General features: G+C 44.1%; 1 protein-coding gene across 4 annotated transcripts in view; it reads left to right on the top strand.

The window, feature by feature from the left end:
- The window catches only part of LOC116947037 (forkhead-associated domain-containing protein 1), a 77,266-nt gene that overhangs the window by 54,046 nt on the left and 10,558 nt on the right, over positions 1–12,662 (top strand). For 3 of the 4 annotated variants that reach the window (XM_032962412.2, XM_032962409.2, XM_032962410.2), the window contains exons 29-31: positions 168–333; positions 1,611–1,691; positions 3,710–3,824. In XM_032962412.2, coding sequence (XP_032818303.2) covers positions 168–333; positions 1,611–1,691; positions 3,710–3,824 — 362 coding nt within the window. Of the gene's footprint in view, positions 1–167; positions 334–1,610; positions 1,692–3,709; positions 3,825–4,963; positions 5,117–12,662 lie in introns of those variants that run through there. The other variant, XM_032962411.2, reaches the window with a different exon arrangement.

The following is a 12,662-nucleotide window of genomic DNA, read 5'->3' as shown; positions in this document are numbered from 1 at the left end:
GACCTATGATCTAATTATGCAACCGTTTTAGGCTCTATCCTATACCAACTCAAACACTGTGCTCACAACGCCCTCGATATTAGACGAAATATTACGTGCAGCATTGTTGGTGGAACACTTTGGTCCTGGACCAAATCCGTGGCATCCCTTCTGGAAACCCCCCACAGCGAGTATGAGCAGACGGCCGCGGCACGCGCGGAAAAGGTGTCGGATCTGGGCGAGGAGGTGGACAGGAGGAATGAGGAGATTTCACTGCTCAGGCAGGCGCTGGAGCAGACACGGGCGCAGCTGGAATCCGAGCAGCACCTCGGCCGCAACCTCAAGCAACGCCGGGTGGGTGGCACTGCCCCTCGTGCCCTGCACAAGGGTTTAAAGACAAAGATCCCCCCGTGTAGCCTTAACAGACTGTTTGGGCGAGAGTGCTGTTACCGAGCAGCACCTATGAAGGCCGGCACGGCGCACAAGGGGGATGGATGGCCTACACCACGCCCGACGGCCATTGTCTCCCGAGTGATTATGTTGTTTTTCACACACTGCATGCACCAGGTACTTATTTAAAGCTGAGTTGACCTCAGGGATACCCAGGAGAAGTTCAAATATTCACCACTGTTATTGTTCGTGAGCAGCAATCGAACTCGATCACTGCTGTGTTTGTAGCGCAGGGCGCTTACCACTGCACCACCGCTCACTGCACAAACAGGATCCCCGCACACTGTGGTAAAGAGCTGCGATATGGCCCCTTACTTGAAAGGTAAAGATAAATCGGACAACGGGAAAAACCCTGCCACTGCTTGCTCGCGCCACTACTGGCGCAAGAGCGCTCAAGGTCTCCTCTGCAGAGTGTATTTGGCGTACTCTTCTACACTGGCCAGAACACCACACATGAACTGCCGATTGACTAACTCTGGGCATAAACATTTATGCTGCTGTGGGTGGACAGAGGCGGGGTGGGGGGGGGGGTAAAGAAACGCACACTGTCGTTTCAGCTGCTGCATGGGGAGGTCGAACTGGCGACCTCCACATTGCACGCCCAATTTGATAACCCATTAAAAAAAGGCCGCTGCCCAAAACGTCGCCTATGGAATATGTACGTTTTTCTTTTGAGGCAGTGTCCTTTAAGAATGAGTTGCAGTTTTTTGTTCATTGAGCTTCTGCGCCACCAACGCCGCAGAAACGCCAAATAATTGGTTCGACTTGATAGCCGTTACACCACGGCAGCGGCCCTTATTTCTTGCAGATTGGATAGTCTTACATTTTGTGTGAAGTTCCTTCTCAACCAACATATTAATTGATCATTCAGTGTATAAATGCAAGGTAACAAACTAAAAAATTCGACGTGCAGATACGAGTCACGTTGCTTGGTATCTTTGATGGGTGAGCAACACAGATGATGTTATTTAACGGTGCCGGGGGGTTCTCAGAATGATAATGTCCAAGTTTATACTCATATCCTAGTTTACAGGGGTGTGCGTTGGGCTCTAGTTTACCAGTCACGGTAGATTCTGGTCAGGGTTCATGATCGTGCTCTGAAGCCTCCACTTACACTAAGATATTCCCACGTTCCTGGTCTCCTGCTCCATACATTCCTTCCCCTTATCCCGCATGTGCAGGGGGTGGTGTTAACGCTGCAAGAGAAGCAACCTGCTGCTAGGTACACACACAGCTGTGTGCGCGAGGACATCCATGGCAAGGTGAGCTTCGCGCGGTTGCGCTCTCGTCGCACTGCAGAAGGTGTCATGCAACGGCATCGTTGCACCACTATGAACCCGAGCCAGGGCCTTAACCCACACGGAGTGCCCATCGGCAGCGTTAAACTTCACAATGAATCGTCAATGTTTGACCACCGTGAATTGCATCACCGATCTGCTTTGTTCCCTTGCCGACACTTAGGGGTTTGTATTGATTAGACTGACCACACACTGAATTTTAGTTTCTGCAATAATGCAAAGTTTTTTCACTCGACAGTGTACGGGAATAACGCGACCCGTGCGTCACGCTGCGCATGCCACGCGTCCATGCGACAAACGATTGGAAATATTTGTATGTGTAATGCCCCTGGGTTTATGGAACAAAATATATGTGTTAATGCTGCGTTAGCGGTGGTGTGCAAGCACAACAAACTAAAGAGCTCAACCTCTTTGTCAATAAGACTGCTGTAAAAGAAAAAAATATATAATAGACAACGTTTTTGGCAATGGCACTTTCTTCAGTTTTATGGCCTGTCGAGATGGGCCATTGCCCAAAGTAAAAGCCTCATTGAGCACCTCACCACTGCTCCACGTGACTTTGGCCATGAAAACTGGTGCTCTTGCATTGACTGGTCGCTGCACATATCCTTATGTACGTATATTGAACTTCTTTGCGCCGTACGTAGCCAACCGTGCTAATCGGAGGTGCAGCGGAAGGACAACAAACTAAACGGGTCTTCTTCAAGTGGGAAATTTAAGATGACCCACAGCACAGCGACTGCAGCCACCCGAACCAAATGGACCACATCTGTAAACAGCTGTGTTCTACTAGGCCTGCTCTCCAGTGGACTGGGCAGCGTTGGTCACGCCACTCCAGGAGCTATCGTCACATTTCTCACACCTGGATGTATAATTTGGATGTATGATCAAACCTGGATGTATAATTTATGCGTGCTTGCCATATGGTAGAGAAATAGGATTGCTCAGATTGGTCACCCGTTTAAGGTCACGGTGTTATTGACAAATGTGTTGAGCTTGTAGTTGTATGGAGTAAGACGCTGTTTGCATTGCAATGGTTATTATTGCTTTGTCCCTAACGATAAAACCATAATTGGCAAACACTAGTCATAGTTTGTCTTGATCGCATAATTTTACTAACACGCAACTAGAGTACAAAACACCCCGAGTCACACATTATACCACTGTTTGTGCTGACTGCACATTGTACATTGCCACCATCAGTACATGGCTGTCATTCATTGCTCAAGCATCAGAGTTGCGTTTACATAGCGTTTCAATTCTCTTTCTTCAGCTTAACAGTGACGATATGGCTGAAGGAGCACCTCTCACTGTCTTACGCCCTGAATCTGTAACTCATTTGCTTCGGATAATCCTCGTCTCTATTCTTCCAGATCTTTCTTTGCTGCATCCATCTGTCTGATTCTGTTTCCCTGCTCTCTACGATCCATCTGCATGCGTGTGGTGGTGCCAAATTTGGTCTTCCAGTTTCATTCTCATTTTGTGTCTACTCCATTGTCGCCTCACCTCCTGTTGTCTTCTCCATTAGAGTTGTTTTCTGTCCTAGTTCTTGTTTTTTCGTTCCTCAGTCTTTGGAACCTTGATATGCTCAGGTTTCTTTTCAGGATTCTTCTCAGCCAGCTCAAGTCATATGTTGTATTATTTTTGTTGTATTTCGCTTGTGTACCCAGGAAAGTTTTCGCAGTGGGGGGGGGGGGGGGGTGATGTTGCTGCATGCAATCCGAATTAAATAATTCGTGGGTATTTTTTTACATTGAGATGTTTGGCCAATGCCAGTTACATTGTACGTTATTAGCTATGGGCCGAAACTGGAGAACCAGGAGGAAACCCATGAAAAAAAGGGAGAACATAGAAATTCCACGCACAAATATGCCCGTGTTGGGAATCGAACCGAGGCAATTATTGCTGCGAATCGCAAGCGTTACGATTTGCGCCACCCTGCGGCACTAATGCATAACAAGATTTTCACTGCCGCTCTTCAGGCTGAGAGCAAACAAAGGGCTCTGGTGGAGCGACTCCGCAAGAGAGAGTATGAGGTGAGCGTGCTGAAGGGACAGATCCGACATGGAGCGAGCGCCGCTTCCGCGCGGCACGCAGGTGAGCTCCCAGCAGCGGCGCCAGCACTTCAACGTTCACGCTGAAGGAAGCACGTCCCGTACTCAGTTGCATGGCCAAGATGTGGCCCACCCACGACAGTAGCTCGTGGAGTGGCCAGAGGGCCCACGGACATGTGAGCTTCCCCAGGATATAGGCTGGATTGACATTTTTCTGCTTCATTATACCAAGCGACATCACAATGTTATTGGGTCCTTGGTCATTAACTACATCAACATCATCGTCACCATGTCGGATGAAGCCCTCCTCAGGCCTTCATCATCACTCAGGACCTTGCAATCCACCTTACTCGTGCACATGGGGCGCCACGGTGGCAAGATGTTAACTACCTCGCCTGGTATTTAGGGGGTTGTGGGTCGCGTGAATTTTTCTCCTGCTCTGGTTTTTGCCTCCAGATTTAGAAACGTGCGTTTAGAGTATTTGGCTGCTATACATTTCCATGTGATAAGCCACTTTTTTGAGCTTTCAATTGTGACCAGGTCGCTTCTGAAAAAAGAGCTATACAGCTCAGTGAGCCTTACCTGGTACAAAAAAATAGTCTTCCCCTATAATGCCGTGTGTTTTCATAACTCAAATTGTATATAACGCGATGAATGTATTAGGGAACACATTTTTTATAACACAGTTCAGTTAAAAGAACTATGTCGCTTGAGTAGGAATGAGCGGTTGTGTACCCAGGCAGGATGCTTCTAGATGCTACCCACGCACCTCAGTCTTTGTTCAGCCTGTTTACGCATCTCATCTGTTATCGCAATTTTTCCATAACGCAGTGTTCTTTGGGAACACAACTACCATGTTATAGGAGAACAGACAGTAGTTTAAAATAGTTTAATAGAGAGATAAACACAAAGCAGGGGAAGGAGAGAGATCAGTAAGATAATAGATTCATAATAGATAGAGATATGAGTCCTGGAGATCAAGAGGTACAGCTTTGCTGTCACGTACATACCTTATGACATCTACATCTATGATGTCATAACATATGGTGTCTTGTGGGTGCCAATACACACCAATTGTATTCTGTAACCCAGCAGAAAATATAGTTGAAGAACCGTACATTGAGTAATATATGACAATTGTCATGTGTAAGCTTCTAAATATACTTGTCTCTTTCTGTACAGATATGGAAACTTGAAGAAACACATATAGACACGGCTGTCGAGTGCCAATAATATGAAATGTGAGATTTGTTTTCCTGGATAATTTATCACAGTATTGTAATATCAGATCTATATAACATTTTTGCTTTAATTAAAACAATGACTGAAGCGCTACCATGCAGCAATGTTTATTGAGTGCCTGAACAATACACGCGGACACACCCTCAGTCTGTGTGCACTTCCATGAGGACTGTGCAAACAGAAAATACAAGAAAAAAATATTCCTTATATAGCACCGTATACCAACGCTGTGTGCAAAAATCCCAGTGGAATGCAAGTCAAACAACAACAACAACCACAAGACAACTAAGATTAAGGCCATCAGTCTAACTCCGTACTACAATAAAAAAACTTTTCGAAATCACCAAAATAAAGCCATAAATGCAATGTAACAGTGATCATAGGGACTGTGACCGAATTTTTAGCAATAAACTACATAAATAACATGTAACACCAAACCCTGTAGCCATAGCTGGCTGCATGAGTCACTCCACAACAACAGGAGCATCAGTCGGAGTATCACATTTTTCAATGCACCTTTAAGATCAGCACACTAAATCAAAATACAGTTAATACTTTGCAGCGGTCATCCGGAGCGAAACATTTTATTTTATTTTACGCCAATGAATAGCAGTGGCAGCTAGGGGTGTACAATTCCTCTAGAGCAGTTTTGAGTGAAGATCTCATAGGTAGTGATTCAAGTTGCAGTTTATTGGCAATAGCATTCCAGACCCTGGGGGCATCATTAGCAAAGGCCCTTCCTCCGGTTTTTGTACGGCAATAGGGAATGTGAAGCTGGTAAATGAGCGAAGACCTGAGGTCAAATTTGTTCTTTGAAACCGTGAGGAGATCCAGAAGGTAGTCTGCAGATTTTTTTGTAAGTACATCGTGAATAAATAAGATCTGGTGCACAAGCCGTCGAACATTAAGAGATGTTAAGTTTGACCCAATGTAGAGATCACAGTGGTGAGTCCTATATGGGCAGTTCAATGTAAATCTTAAGGCCGAGTGATAGATGGAATCAAGTTTCTTCAGTACAGTACTTGGGGCTGATTTATACACGATGTCACAGTAGTCAAGTAGAGGCAGTATGGTAGCTTTTATCAATTCCAAACGGAACATAGGGGGGAAGCAGTGCTTGTGTCGATACAGAAAAACAATTTTTATTTTTGTCTTTTTACCAATATAATCAATGTGATCTTCAAAATTCAGTTTTGAATCCAGGATGACCCCAAGATACTTATAGATCTTGACTTGCTCTATTTGATAATTATTAAAGGAATGTAATTGGGGAAAAATAACTTCCTGCTTTAGTCCCGGTGAGAAGCATAGCACCTTGGTTTTGGAGGTATTCAGGACTATACTCTTTGGTTCTATTCGGTAAAGTCACGTAGGTAAAAAAATAAAACAAAAACCACGACGTTTCGGCCACAACACAAGTGGCCTTCATCAGGAGAAGGGACCAAACTGTCCAGCGGACAGCGTTGGAGTGAAGAAAGCCAAGCGCTGGTCGACTCCTTTTAAGCTGTGAGGGGGTAAACAGTAAACGCCTTGACAAAGGAAATTAGCATAAAACGTATTACTGACAAAGCTTGGAATTAGCATAAGGTGATAATACACCACCTTGGAAGTTTGGAGTGCCACTACTAGAATAAATATACTGTACCATTGGAAATTAGTTTAATGTTTGGTTCGATTTAGAACATCTTTCCAATGGTTGCTTAATTTGAAACCCTCTTCTCGGTTGAAATTGTGTCTGTGTTTGTAAATCTGAATTGCCTCGTGGACAAATCTCTGATGATAACCTGTCGGTTTGCAAAGGACCTTGGTATCGGAGAAAATTATTTCGTCAAGGCGTTTACCGTTTACCCCCTCACAGCTTAAAAGGAGGCGACCAGCGCTTGGCTTTCTTCACTCCAACGCTGTCCGCTGGACAGTTTGGTCCTTTCACCTGATGAAGGCCACTTGTGTTGTGGCCGAAACGTCGTGATTTTTGTTTTATTTTTTTACTTACGTGACTACCGAATAGAACCAAAGAGTATGGATCCTTGCAGTCACGAAAGCTTCAAATCTAGAAGTCAGGACTAGTTTAAGAGCAACTAGCTGATGTTGTAGTTTGTTGAAATCACCCTGGAGCTTAGCAATCACGTCATCCAGAGAGCGGCCAGCAGTAATCAGTATCGTGTCATCTGCAAAAAGATTTACCCTGGAATGATCTAGGTCAGTGCCCATGTCATTAACATTAAGAGAGAACAATAGGGGGCTGAGGATGGAACCCTGTGGAACCCCTTTTGTTATCTTAACACTGTTTGACCTCCAACCATTTGTGAATACAGTTTGAGTGCGAGAAAAGAGGTAATTTTTGAACCATTTTACTGTGTTTTCGGAAAAACCGAGGCAACTTAGTATACTAAGCAGGGTGTTGTGGTCTACTTTATCAAAAGCTTTGGACAGGTCAAGAAAAAGACAGGCACAGTACTGCTTATTATCAACGCTACTGTAAATCTGATTCAGATAGTCTAATGCAGCAGATGTGGTGCTGTATTTTTTCGGAACCCAGATTGTTTTAGATGTAGTAGATTGTTGGTGGACAGGAAGCTGCTAATTTGGTAGTTCAATAATTTTTCAAAAATTTTCATCAATGGGGACAAAATTGAGATAGGTTGGTAGTTATTGGGGTCGTCTTTAGGGCCCCCTTTGTGAAGTGGACAGACATAGGAATGTTTCCATTCTAGAGGAACTGATGCTTCTTTGATGGACAGGTTGAAAATATGGGCTATAGGTTTGTATATTTGGTGACCAACAGTTAGTAGAGCAAAGATGGGAAAACTATCTGCTCCGGTAGAGGAGGACCCTTTGAGGTAGGACAGTTGTTTCAGAACATTACTTTCGTGGATTGGCTAGAAACTAAATTCGTTTAATGTTAGGACAGGGGTGTAGGAATTTGCATGAGCAGGGGTGACTCCCAATACATTATCAAAAAGATTACCAGCTTCAGTAATATGAAGGTTAAAATTGTCAACTATTTTTTTGGGATCTGAAAAATATTCCCCATTTCGGTTAAGCTCAATGGGCAGATTGTCTGTTTTGGATACCTTTTCGATACATTTGATTGTTTTCCAAAAAATCCTGCCATTTCCGTGTTATTCCAGGAGAGTGGAGGAAAAGTAGGAATTTTTTGCATGCCGTATTTTTTTGACGCATCTATTCCTTAAAACCCTGTATTCTAGCCAGTCATTTACCAAATTACTTTTCTGAGCACATGCCCAAGCCTTGTCCCTAGTTTTCATGAGCTTTGTAATCAAAGGATCATACCATGGTGGGCCGTTGCCTTTAGTTTTAAATCTAACCAACGGAGCATGAAATGCGTACCTGAAAGTCTCCCAAGCCGTAGTCAGATTGGGGATATCACAGACCTTGTCAATATCTGAGTGAAGCACATCATTAGTAAATGCCTGAGTGCTGAAGTGCCTCATAGAGGGCTTCTCAACAATTTTAGGGGGGGCTTTGGGTCTGGCTGATGATCTCACCCCAAAAATGAGGAGTGATCACTAAGGTTATTACCCAGAACACCAGTCAGTGCGAAATTGTGAGGGTCATTTGTCAATAGGACGTCAAGCAGAGTTGACTGTCCCGGATTTTTTAGGTTGTGTCTTGTGGGGACATTTATTAATTGAAACAGGTTAAATTCATCCGTAAAATTTGTGGCCACGGTCGGCGGGTTTATCCAATTCCAATTTAGATCACCCACTAAAACTATTTCACCTTTAGGGAGGTCCCCAAAAAGCTCTCTCAGTGCAGATGCAGCTTCAACATCCTTACCACTAGGCGGTCTATAGCAGCACACTACCAATATCTGTTGATTATTTGGGAGAGTTATTCTGAGAGCCAAACCTTCAAAGCAACATTTTTTAAACAAGGAGTGAGCTGGTGAACATGCAATAGTATTACGAAAATAGATGGCAATTCCACCTCCTTTAGATCCTCAGTCAAGCCAAAAAAGGTTGTAGTTGTCAATCGTAATCTGCAAGTCATTGACGGCAGGAGTGAGAAATGTTTCTACTAGGCAAAAAATGTCCGGGTCAAGATTTGCCACTTCTAGTTTTAGTTGACTTAATTTAATCACAAGCCCTCTGATGTTGACATGTAGAACACCAACACCTTTTCTGCCAGAAAAATCTGCAGAATTATATGAGTTCTTTACATTTGGGCCAGGATGAAGCTCAATACCACCCAGAAATAAGAAAAGTAGAATTAATAGTTTGCACAAGTATTTTCTGTTAAAGGATGAAGAGCGGCGAACCTTGGACGAATAGCAGTAGCTCGCAGATGGTGTTATTTTTAAGAGCAAAATGAAGTTTGGAAGGCGTGCTGGTGAAGTAATGGGACAAAGATAGGGTTTAAAAGGATACAATGATGGAGTGTAGAAGTGTGTGTGAGCTGTTTCATTAGGTGTAGTGGCAAATCGAGCAACAAGTATGGACGCAAAGTAACGAGGGTAGCTGTTTGTAGAGTTGAGTGTGGCACTAGATATGGCCGGGAGGGACATCAGGAGGATACACAGCAGAAGAATTGCCATCTCTAAAATATCCGGGGAAAACACAGATTAACTCACAAGCGGAAAAGAAAAAAATATATATTTGTAGGCCGAGCGCTAGAAAAACGTCTTGCTGCACTCGACACACATGCACGGCTTCTCGTCCGAAATGTAATTGTGCGCATAAATTATGCTAATTCGAGAGATAATCGTATTAATTTATGCGAGTGGGTGTGATTATGCTATTGCAAGCCGTTATGATAATTAAGCCCCGCCTCGCTGACGAGGGTCGGATTATCAATTGGGATCATGCAATTAATCGTATGAAGTTATGCCAGTGTGATGCAAGCATGCCAGAGTAACTCGGCTTCGTTTCCTAGGTTCGTATTAACGCTCGGTATAGTACAATTATTCTTGCTTTAACATTTACTGATTGTGTATTAGTGTGTTTATGTCAGGTTTCCAAATTCGAATCTCAACGCAGAATGCAGTTCTTATAAATAAGATTATTACGCATGAAATCAGGAAAGATACACGCAGACACTTCTGCGTTAATCAATTTTATTCTAAACGAAACCTTAACTTTATGATATGCAAACTCTCAAACTTGGAATTATCAACACAGTATCAACACAGTAAACATCAACGATTGCGTTGTTTCACTTTGGCAACTGCACATATGATTAATTCCACGGCGTAACGCGAGCTCAATTGTTAATAGGGAGAGTCGTTAAAACATGCATGCACGCTATTCTAAACAAAAACCTTAACACTATAATATGAATTATTATACTTTAAATTGTCAACACAGTACTACAGGCGATGTTCATTTCATTGATCCATCTCTTCAACCCTCAATAATCACGTTGATTGGGTAACGGAACAATTGATTACTTCCTCTGAGTACCATGAGCATACGGAAAATATGAATAAAAGAACTTAAAAATTCATCAGACGATATTCATGCGAAAAGGCAATCAAACAATTATTATTCCCAAAGGCACAAATATACGACAATAGATTCATCGGCAAGATTATATAATTAATGAAATGTCTTGGAGTAAGGGCGGGCTACGGTGTGCGTGCACTCCCACTAGCGATCCTTATCTTGGGCGAAACTTTAATTAATTTGTGGGCAAGATCGCCTGATAAAGAAACCGATCTAACACGATATTCTCCCCATGAGCGGAGAGCTTCGTGGCAAAGGTTTCAAGAGTTTAATTTATTTTGATGAATCTATTGGTAATTTATGCGATTGGAAGTACAAATTACAAAGAAAAATATTAATGTACTTAACACGATGTATTCTCATCACTCGGTGAGCCGCGATGCCTTTGCGGCCACTGATTGTTCACGTACTTGAGGATTAGGCTGCTCATTAATGATTCGTGTATGTGTTAAGTGATATGGATTGGGTCGAGTGGGCCAGTGTTCAGAATCAATTCTTTGCGTCAAGAAGACGCCAGGTGGTGTGGTGGCAGTGTGGGGCAGAGTGCATATCATACGAACAGCGGGGTTTTCTTCTTTCACGCGGTCGGCCAGAGTTCGGCCCCGCAGCAGGTGGACGAGTTGACACGGTGCGCTGTAAGCGCGATGATCCGTCGGCAGATGGCGCCCGCAGCTCGTCCGTTGCTGTTGGCGAAGGTGCTCGCCATTGGCGTCGCTTGGTGGCGCTCTCTCTGGCGATGAACGCCCTCTGGTGGCTGATGCTGGGATTCTCGTCAGCTTAGCTATCACTGCAGTGACCCTTGAGAGTCGAGGTTCAGAGAGGGAATGCTTTTAGAGCAGTGGTTCTTAACCTGGGTTCGATCGAACCCCAGGGGTTCGGTGAGTCGATCTCAGGGGTTCGGCAGAGCCCCCGCCACGGAGGTCCGGACACACTTGAATTATTGTGTAAATTTGTGATGACACACACGGCCCGCTTGGCCATCACTGGCTGCAGATGATCATGCTACACTGCTTGGCCAATCAGCGCTGCGGAGAATTTAGTGCGTACTCAGTAGTCAACGTGTGACTGTTGTTGTCGTACGTCGTGTGATTTCTTTAATATTTTATCCATACTAACTATGTCGGGCAAAAGAAGAAAGTGGTCGGACGAATATGTACAACATGGATTCTCATGTATCACGGAACGTGATGGGAGTGAGCGTCCTATCTGCATGATTTGCAACGCCAAGTTGAGCAACTCTAGTCTTGCACCGGCAAAACTAAAGGAACACTTCTTGAAGCTGCATGGAGACGGGGAATACAAGAACACAACACTTGCTGAATTCAGGGTGAAGAGAGCCAGATTCGATGAAAGGGCCACTCTGCCTGCTCTTGGATTTGTACCTGTTAACAAACCGATCCTGACAGCATCGTACGAAGTTGCTTACCTGATCGCAAAGCAGGGCAAGCCACACACCATTGGTGAAACACTTGTGAAACCAGCTGCATTAAAGATGGCGAATCTGATACTCGGAACAGCGGCCGAAGGTAAATTATCCCAAATTCCCCTTTCAAATGACACCGTCAGTGACAGAATAGAAGACATGAGTAAAGACATCTTGGCTCAAGTAGTCGCGGATCTGATTTCAAGCCCGGCAAAATTCAGCCTTCAACTCGACGAAACCACAGACGTTTCTGATCTAAGCCAGCTTGCTGTTTTTGTACGCTATGTGAAAGACGACATGATAAAAGAAGAGTTTTTATTTTGTAAGCCTCTTACAACAACAACGAAGGCAGCCGATGTGAAGAAGCTTGTGGATGACTTCTTCAGAGACAACAATCTTTCATGGAATATGGTTTCTGCAGTTTGTACGGACGGAGCTCCAGTCATGCTGGGAAGAAAGTCTGGTTTTGGTGCGCTAGTAAAGGCCGATGCACCACACATCATTGTGACGCATTGTATTCTGCACAGGCATGCGTTGGCAACAAAAACCTTACCTCCAAAAATGGCAGAAGTATTAAAAACTGTGGTGGAATGTGTGAACTATGTGCGAAAAAGTGCTCTAAGGCACCGCATTTTCAGTGAGCTGTGTAAAGAAATGGGCTCTGAATTTGAGGTACTTCTGCTCCATTCTAATATTCGGTGGTTATCCCGGGGACAGGTGCTGAATCGTGTTTTTGCCATGCGTGTGGAAT

The sequence above is a fragment of the Petromyzon marinus genome, chromosome 28 (genome assembly GCF_048934315.1).
Source record: "Petromyzon marinus isolate PM22_M1 ecotype Great Lakes invasive population chromosome 28, UKy_Petmar_22M1.pri1.0, whole genome shotgun sequence".
Taxonomy (NCBI): Eukaryota; Metazoa; Chordata; class Hyperoartia; order Petromyzontiformes; family Petromyzontidae; genus Petromyzon; species Petromyzon marinus.
This window is presented reverse-complemented; position numbering and strand designations above follow the sequence as displayed.